Source organism: Ambystoma mexicanum, chromosome 6p, assembly GCF_040938575.1.
Source record: "Ambystoma mexicanum isolate Mex_15411 chromosome 6p, UKY_AmexF1_1, whole genome shotgun sequence".
Classification (NCBI taxonomy): domain Eukaryota; kingdom Metazoa; phylum Chordata; class Amphibia; order Caudata; family Ambystomatidae; genus Ambystoma; species Ambystoma mexicanum.
In genome coordinates this window covers 643,845,161-643,854,911 of record NC_090935.1, presented here as the reverse complement: position 1 = coordinate 643,854,911, position 9,751 = coordinate 643,845,161, and the positions used below count along the sequence as shown (strand labels likewise).

At 44.3% G+C, this 9,751-nt stretch overlaps 1 protein-coding gene across 1 annotated transcript in view; it reads left to right on the top strand.

Moving 5' to 3' along the window:
* Window positions 1-252: 252 nt before the first annotated feature.
* Window positions 253-9,751, top strand: part of TMEM174 (transmembrane protein 174) — a 102,456-nt gene continuing 92,957 nt past the window's right edge. The window contains exon 1 of the mRNA XM_069627503.1: window positions 253-911. Coding sequence (XP_069483604.1) covers window positions 277-911 — 635 coding nt within the window. The 5' untranslated portion in view covers window positions 253-276. The remainder of the gene's footprint in view (window positions 912-9,751) is intronic.

The following is a 9,751-nucleotide window of genomic DNA, read 5'->3' as shown; positions in this document are numbered from 1 at the left end:
ATGAAACAAATATACGGACATTAAGTCATCCAATGTCAATAGAGAATGTGGAAAATCCAAATAAGCTTGTGTTACTGATACTAGCAGACGGCAGAACCATCAACCTTTCGGGTTCACTGCACAGAACTTTAGCCATCTCAGCAACGTCTGCCTCTTCTCGCGATGTACTCCATCGAGCATATGAGGGCAAAGTCCATGTATACAGTAACTAATCTTAACTTAGAAAGTCTTCTTAATGCTTTCCAGCTGGAAGCAGGAAACATTTGCTGAATAGTAATGGAGCAGACCAACAACACTGTGGATAACCTGTCTGTGAATCTTTTTTCCGTCACTCCATATCCGCCCGGAAGACCTGACATCCAGGTGTCGGACGGTGATAAGGCTGGCGCAACCTTACTGTTCTCAGGCGTCTTCTTGGGACTGGTTGGGATTACCTTCACGGTGATGGGATGGATCAAGTATGAAGGCATTGCTAACTTTGAATGGACTCAGCTGCTGGGGCCGATTCTGCTGTCGGTCGGGGTGACTTTTGCCTTGATCGCTGTGTGCAAGTTTAAGATGCTGACCTGCAAATCCTGCAAGCAGAGCGATGACAGGCCGTTAGAAGGAGAGCAGGCTCCCAGCGGGCAGTCCTTTGTGTTTACCGGAATAAACCAGCCGATTACCTTCCACGGTGCCACCGTGGTGCAGTACATCCCGCCACCGTATGCAGCTCAAGAAGGCATGGCAGTGAACCCAGCCAATTTACAGACGGTGCGAAGCTCGCCCAGAAATGTTGCTTCATCCAGAATTCCCCCAGCTACCACCACTTGCCCTCCTCAGTACTACACTATATTTCCTTTGGATAATCCAGCCTTTTGTGAGGAGGAGACCTACGCGGAATGCCAGGTCCCAGGCATTGCAAATGAGAGGTATGGTAATGGGTCTATGACTTGCAGGCTGGCAGTGGCCATTAAATGCGAAGAATTGAAGATGGTTAGCTTTCAAACATGGACATGCGTCAACTACTGGGTAACGACTGATATCATAGACGACAAAAGTGAAGAGCCAGTTGTCTATGATGCCAAGCGGAACCTCTGTGAAAAAAGCACCCCTTTACTGACACCACCCATTTAGAGGTCTATGATGCCCATACTTTTGTTCCTAGGCACACTATAGCTTTGAATGGCAGTGTTGTAAGGATAGTGGAGTCGCAGGTATCCGGTCACGCTTGCTTTACTTCTTTTGGATGCAAGTCAACCGTCAAACACTCACCGGATCCAGCTCCCTGGCCAAAACTATCACTAATAGAGCACTCTGACAATATCCCATGCCGCTTGATACACGCACGCCTCTCACATCATCACTCCATTTAGAGGACATGGCAGAGGGCCATACGCAGCACGTGTATTCCCAATGCTGGACCAGGCTATGCACACTACCAAATGTTATTAGCCTGATTTCAAGGAACAGATGAAACCTTAGTGCACATACAAGTAATTCAAGTTCTACTGTGTGCCTTGGGCAAATGCCATTGGACCAGCTTCCATTGGCCAAGCAGGAAACCTGGCACACTGAATAATATGTCTCATTCAGGTTGGCCGGACATCCCGAACTGACGTGTATGAGGAAATGTGGCTATAATGAATTTGGGTGGGCAAATTGCTGCTGATGTAGCACTAAGGTACAAGAATATAACAAGAAATATTTTTATTTCAGCATTTAATTTCAGATATTCAGTAAAATAATTGATCCAACACATTGTTTACAATGGTGGATTGTGCTAGCAGGGGCTCATGAAATGAGGATGTTACTGCCCGTTAAGGGCATACCTTGCTCTGGTTTAGCTGTGTGTTGTGATGGGTTGGTTGAGTGAAGGATTGATACTGTGCACTCCTCCAGTTGAAACCTGGGTGCATGAGGCCGCAGCATCAGTTGAAGGTCTTTGGTGTTAGCTTGTTATGGGAAGAGATAGATCTTAAGGTTTTCACAGAAGGTGCCCAGTGCTCGTGACTTTATGTCTTCATTTCTGTACCTAGCCATGCATTCCATTGTTCAATGACAACACCAGCATGCCGTCTAACGGCCAGTACAGTTGTGTACGCCTCAAAGGGGGCAGATTTGAGTCTCGATACAACGCCTACATGAACATAGTGGGGTTGCTAGTTGTTTCTAAACTGGTGTTAATTAAGCTGGCCAACAATTTGCGTTTTATAATCAAGCCCGACCACCAGTCGCCAGGTCCAATTAAACAGTAAATAATTTGCCTGAGCACTATAAGACTTTCCCAGAACATCTCAAAGCATGAGCCTTGTCAAAGAGCTCTCAGTAAAGCCCTCACAGCCCCTCCCCCCGATTGGTATGCATGCGGCCGCACCCCATGGGTGCAAAAACAAAAAGCTTTCTCTGAATGACTACAACTGGAGTTAGAACAGTAAACATATCCCTTCCTACACTAGTTAGGGGGAAGCTCTTATGTAGCCCTACCCCATGTTCTATTATAACTTCAGTCAAATGAGCATTATTTTTGTGTGCTTGTGCACCTGGGGTAAGGAACCTCATTCAGTCCCTCTTGGTGTCTATTTAGAAAACGCTTGGGGATGGAGTGCAAAGCTTGCACCTTCATTTGAGAGCCTGCATGTGTATTGTGTCTGAATCTGGAAGACTGCCATTTTGCAGCGAGATCAGTGGCATCTAATGGTGGTGTAGCAGAAGGAGCAGCTCGCCCAGGGTCTCTTGGGCTGTTCACTCATTAGACATGATGCATGATGCCTTTAGCTTTGAATGATATGCTGCTTTCCACATAGACCCAGTAGGGGGATTTGTAACTATTCTGATGTCTGTTTATTTGAAAAACGGGGATGTCAGTTTCGTTCAGAAATGACTTACAATAACACATTTACAGATGGCGGAGGCATTTAGCAAAATGGTGCCTGCACAAAAGCACAAAGATGAGAACAAGTGTGAGGTCAGAATTTGAGGGTGGTATAAAAGTGTAAAAAGACTAGGGACAAAACAAAAATGTCAACCTTGGGTAGCAAGTGCTTCAGACTAAAGAGGAGTACTGTACAAATATGCACACTTATACAATAAACCTCGAGACTGCAAAGCTGATGTTGTATATTGTTGACTTCTCTGTCTGAGGTGGTGATTCTTTATCTTTCAGGCATGTATAGACCTGTTTTTTTGGAAGGCATGCGCCTAGGATTTTGCAGTATTCCAGTTATGCTTTGACAAGTGCTGTAATCAATGCTACTCTCTTATTCTAGTGTATAAGTTTGAGTACAATCCTGCACCTATTGAATGTACAGTTTTGTACACGTGATCACTGCATTGATTGTTAGTGTCCAGGAGAACTCGTATTTGAAGCGGCCCTCAGATCGTTTAGACGATGCATTTCAGGTTATCTGAGCCAGGGGACTGGCTGCAGACCAGTTCCGAAGAGGGAGATGAATATGTGTGTTCCTCACATACATCTGAAACTGTAGTTGGCGTTGATTGGTGACCTGTTCTGGGTGATGCACGGTGATCATTAAGGAGCCCTAAGAAACTCCACAGGAAGGTTCTGGAATCGGAGGTATCTCTGTCACAGCTGTGTGGCCTTGCTGGTGGCATATGGTCAGCTTGAGATGAGGTGGTCATTGATATGTTCCTTGGGGTATGCAGGGAGTGTTTATCACATGTTACAGCTTGCAATAAACTGTGCTGTTAGAAAGGACTGAGCATGTTGTGCTGTTGTGAAGCAGTGGCACAGGGCCCTGCTGGTAGGTTAGATGCTTTGATCCTATTTTCGGATTTTTGGCCTTCGGTGAGGCTCAATGGTTGGGGCCAGGCTTGTGACATTGTATTCAGGTGTAGGCAGGGCCACTTGTATAGAAGGTTATGGGAAACATGACGAGAGCCTGGAAGCTGATCCTTTATCTGACGAAGTGACAGTGAAGTATCATTTTGTCCCTCTGGATGATTGACAGCATTTCTCTTTGACCTTACAGCTCAGTTTTGGATGTTGTGTTGCTTTGCATTCTTTTTTTATTGTTTTGCGCATGTCGCGCTGCACTACATTCTATTAGCAAAGCTCTAATGCTTTTAGCACTCATGGAGGCGCAGGATGTGCCCTTTTATGAGGAGAGTCACACAGCCAGGATAACGCGTACTGCCCTCTGGCAGGTATGTCAGGCGGTAGGATATTATTGACCCAAGCAAGAGTCTTTGCAACCTGACTGACCGCCATGACATAGCCTTAAGGGTATATTGTGCCTGGTGGGTATATGGACCTTTCTATATAAATAGCATCCTGTATGTGCTGAAACGCACAGTATATTTATTTTATAATAGCATAGTGTAATTGAAGAAAATCAGGACACAGTTTTGACACAAAATTCCCCACCTAACACCACCTTTTCAATGTCCTCTAACATAGATTCCCAAAAGGTGTAAAAGGATAGCGTAGGGGGTTGCCTTAAAATACACATTTAGGTTACCTTGTCATTGTCAAAAAATGTATTCTGTTTAATGCGCAAAGAGAAACATGTGAAATGCAGAAAACCTCCTTCATTATGAGCATCCTAATCCCTGCACTGAAAGGTAGCTTCCTCTCTGGATCCTGCTCACAAACTAGAACTTTCTAATTACAGCCTAACAATGTAGAAGTATCACCTGAGGCGGCGGCGGAGCAGTCACTCAGGCTGCTTGAATCGGGGTCTTGATCTAACTGCACAAGCCAGCATTCCGAGCAGCCTAAGTGGGGCTGGCTTCCCTCTTCTCCCATCTCCCTTCTCCAGCCTTTGCAATTTAACCAACAAAATGTACCTGTACCTGCATCTGCCATCCGCTTCCTCCGCATGCTCTCATTGACACTCATAGAAATGGAAAAGGGTTTTTTCCTTGAGTGCGCGTCCGCCATTTCCATGATGAATCTCTAAATTGTAGTTTTCTTTCAGTCAAGCTGTGAATGGTTTATATTCCCACTCCAAAGAGTGCTGTTACCACTCCATATGTTACTGTGGGGTGAGACTGGCAAAAACGCCTTCCGTGGTGGGCCGTATGGGAATGGTAGAGCCACCTACTCGTGTTAAAAGAGCCTGACTCTGCCTTAAATGTAATCCATTCCTGAATTGGGAGCCAGTGTACCTTCCTCCTAGCCTCGGAGATGTGACCACGCTTGGGAATGTACAAGGCCGTTTTGGATTTACTTGCAGTTTGTGAATGTTGTTCTTGACTGTGCTGGTGAAATGTTTGTTACAATAGTCTAGACTCAAGCCTATGATGGCACAGGCGATGGTGAGGTTACTGTCAGCAGACAAAAACGGTCTGCCGGCATTGCTGAGTTTGACGGTGTTGACTGCAGATGAGGAGATGGCGCAGATGAGGAGAGGGCGTTGGCTTGTCGTTGAAGCGTGAGAGTGGCGTCTAGATGGACCCAGTGGGCCTCATCATAACAAGTGCGGCCGCGGAATGAACGGTGCTGGTAAGGGACCGGCACCGTTCATTCCGGGCCGGCTCATTACGAGGTCTGCAGCGGGTCCCGCTCTGGATGCCTGGCCAGACCAGACGTGCAGAGCTGGACCCGCTAGCAGACCAGGATGCTAACAAGGTGCCCGTCATTAACGGGCCCGTTGTTAGCATCCTGCCCATTCCCATTTGAGCCCTATGCGGACTCAAATGAGAATGGGGATGCACCGGGTCCGGGTCCCGCGAAAGGGAATTACCGGGCCCTCCAAGGTCGGAATGGCCCGGTAATTCCCTATTTCTGGGACCCGGACTCGGACCCGGTACCCGGTTTGGGGGTAGCCATGCCGCTAAAAACAGCATGGCTACTTCCAGACTCGTAATGAGGCCCAGTGTCTTCACTGACTGGGAAACTTGGATGGTTAATGCGTCTGTTGGGAAGGAAGATTATTGTTTATTCAGGTTTTTAGGACTGAGGGGAGGCCAACAAGTACGAGTTTGTTGTGAGGGAGTTGGCAGCCATCCAGACTTGGATGGTCCCGTATACAAAATGTAGCTTAGTGGAATCTTGATAGTATTATCCTGATTACATTTGGTACAAGGCTGTCTGCCACTCATTAATCGAAATTGAGAAACACCAGTGGGTCATTTGTAGTGCAGTTCGATAGTTCTGCAGCAAGTGACTGTTTTTGGTTGAGATAGTTTTCCATGACTAATTGTACACATTCCCCAAGTACTTTGTTTTATAAAGATAACATCGGAGAACTACTCTTCACTCAATTATTTTGTTTATGATAAAAAAGATTCTTACTTCAGGCCATTTACAATAGCGTGGACATCCATCATCACCAGGGCACATTCCTGACCACTAAGTGTACCTTAAGGTCTCATGATGCCAATGTCAACCCTTTGCCAAGGATTAACAGACAGAGGAAGAGGCATTCAAGATTTATTCCAAATTATTTTACTATTGTCGCCATTTGGGCAACCCTCACATCCCAACACTTTCCTTTCTACTGATCAATCCATCCCAGGCAAGGAATCCGTGTACATTAACCTAGCTTTAGTCCAGGTCATTCGTGTGTGTCCTTTATGTGTGTCCTTCATGTGTGTCCTTCCTGTGTGTCCTTCATGTGCCAAATTAGCAATATGGCCATTCCAGCTGCACCCACGTTTTGCGATTGCAACGTCATAAGAGAAATTTGGTTTCTTCTACACTTCATTTGGTACACTCTTCTCTTTGCTCACCACAAACAACAATATTTATTTCCATTATCCTTTTTTTTGTTGCCCAAATTAAGTCTGGGCAAGTGCTCTGACATGAAAATGTCCATCCCAGGAAGATACTGCAATTGAGATGCAAACTCTAGTAATTTCAAGCTCATGACCACCACCTGAGAACATGCCCTTGAAAGCATTTTCACAGTAAAGGCTTCAATCAGTGGTTTACGCTGAGTAGGCAATGTAAATCTCCCTCCCCACACAAGCTGGCAGAAGTCTTTACTACCAGCATCACACTAAAATCATTCTTTCAATTACCCAAAAGCCAATCTAGTTTTCAGCTGAATACTCAATAGTTTGTCAAGTATTTGGCCATAGCCGAATATGAAGCCAAATAGTTGTTTAATTTAATAAATCATGCGCCAACCATAAAAAAACACCTTAAAAAAATGTGTTCCCGTGATTCATTTACTTCTCTCTATTTTAATCAAAATGTAATTCTTATTTAATGGACACAATTCTGAAAAGAACAGATTAACAAAAAAGCAGGGACCAAATGTACAGAAGGATGTTGCGTGTGCAAAACCAGTGATGCTCAAAGTGGGAGGCTTCACAAAGGCAAAGTGCTAGGTTGCAAGGACCAAAATGAATACTGCACGTTCCAACTGCCTTTGGGAATCTCTTGTGAATTGCAAGGTATTATGCGGAAAGTGAATTTCAAGCTTTCCTTCCGACTTGCACAGGCAAGTGGACACCATCTCACAACTATCTTTAGAGTGGACTCCCTCTCCCACATGCCAAACATGGGAGAGGCGGCTCACAGACAGGCAGACAGGGTTGGAGCAGGGGTAATCACACATAGGAAGGCCTGACATGTGACTGAATCTTCCCAAATACTCCCAGCTATAACAAAGCACGTGCATCTGGGTAGTTAATTAATTCCACCAAATCTCAATATATGTCCACTCACCCCACCTGCTGTCCATCATACTAGAGGATGCAAGGCTATGTGGCTTTTTCAACCCTCCATTACACAGCACCAGTTCTCTGTCACTCTTGGCCCTCACTCACAAGTATTTCCTTTCAGGATAGACTGGCCTATCATGTTATTTGAGATATTTTTCATTAAAAATGTTATTTCACAAGGCCAATATAGATTCGGAAATGTTGGCCGCATCTTGCATGGCCTGACATGCAACTGACTCATTCCCAGCACTTACTGATGTAGATGAGGCAGCTCACCCATTGGGAAGTTTTCTGCTTTTAAAACACCCTCCTCTCCTATCAATTTCACCAACAGAGCATAGCTCTCTGACTATGTTCCACAGAGTGTCCTCATCTTCCTCTACTCCCTCTGGCAGACTCGCCTGCAGGGGATCTGGAGAGTTTTCCCAACAGGAAGATTTGCAGGGCCTCGCAGGTGGGGAAATGTCAATCTGCCTGACGTACAACTGACTACCTCACTCCTACTCGCCTCCACAGCCTGCTCTGAAATCAAGTTTCTCCATAGGCATTTCCGATAGGAACGAACCATGCTCGCTTCTCACTCATTCTCACCACTCCTCTCCAATACACAACAATATAACAACATATGCAACATAGTCTTATATCTAACCAGGAATGCTTTCAGCCAACAACTCATCCCATTCCCATGTGCAATCGCCACTCCATAAATGCCACTCTGAATTGTTACACTGCATTTTAAAAGAGAAGGTAAAGAATTCGGCTAAAGGCGAATAGCTATTTTTTTAGACGAAAATTGGGCTGAATACTTACTCAAAGCCGAAGTTTGGCACACCGCCACTTTCAATTAGAGAGAATGTTGATTAAATATCAGCCAGCAATCACTCCTTAGCAGACATAATCATACATTTCCATTCCCCTTCGTTTTGCAGCGCTAATGGATGAAATCCCAATTTCAAATTCCCCTATCACGGGTGCAACACACACTTAATATTATCTCCTGAAAAGCCTCTTTGCATTCCTCAACCCACATATACCTAGTATTTTTTCACATTCTCAAATGATGAGTGATTTGTGCAAATGTCTTTTTTAAGTGACTCTACTATTCAGCTAAATCTTTTTTTATCATGCTTATAAGACAGCTCAGTGGGTTGAACACTCACCGCTGCAATATGTGTGTGATTTGCAGGTCACAGGTTCGGATCTCAGCAAGACCAACTCAGTCTTTTATCCTTCCGAGGCCAATAAATGAGTACCAACTTCTGGTGGGTGATAATTGTAAATATGTTGTACGTACAGAGCTTTGGTGAAAGTGCTATGTAAATACCAAACGATTATCATTCAAACGACTAAAGTTCCTTTTTTACTCTGGGGTGCAGGGCTATCGTTAGCAGTTCAAACTGTGTCTGGTTTGGGATAAATCCCATTAGCCTGGTTTGAATGTTCCCTATATTTCTCCCTATGACCATATTTGATACCTTCACTCTTACTGCATTTCTGTCTATTCAAGGACTTAGGACTATTCCAGAGTAGTAATGTTTTGTGTGATGTCTTTGCCTAAGATGTTTTGGTCAGATTGTGCTACTTCTAGCAGCAATATCTGCCACACTTTCACAGGTGCCCAGTTCTTTGATATTGTATACTCATGTATTTCTTCAAACATATTTACAATTCCCAGACTTCGAATTATTTGTCTGAATATAACGTGCATTTCCAGCTGTGTGCTATGGCCCGCACACCCTGTAGATTATATATCTGTTCCAATGAGTGACCATATATTCTTACTTTTCATTCATGGACCTTGGAGCCTGATGGAGCCTGACAATCACTGATCAGTTTATCTTTACGTTATTAATCCTGACAGAACAATATCCCTTCTATGTACTTATTGATTCCCCTTTCATGTCTTTGTGACCTGAATATCTAAGTTCGTTCAACTATATGGAAATGTTCTTCCCTTTTCAAAACAGTTGTGTTATCTTTTGAAGCACTGTGCATTTTATTACTTTTTTTCTTCTCTCTGAAAAATAGTTTACTAGTGTTGTGTTCTATGTGTGACTCATAATGCATCTTTTATATTCTATTATTCATTGCTTCACCTCTTTGTGTTGAGTTGCCCTCCTATCTGAGACCACGTGGC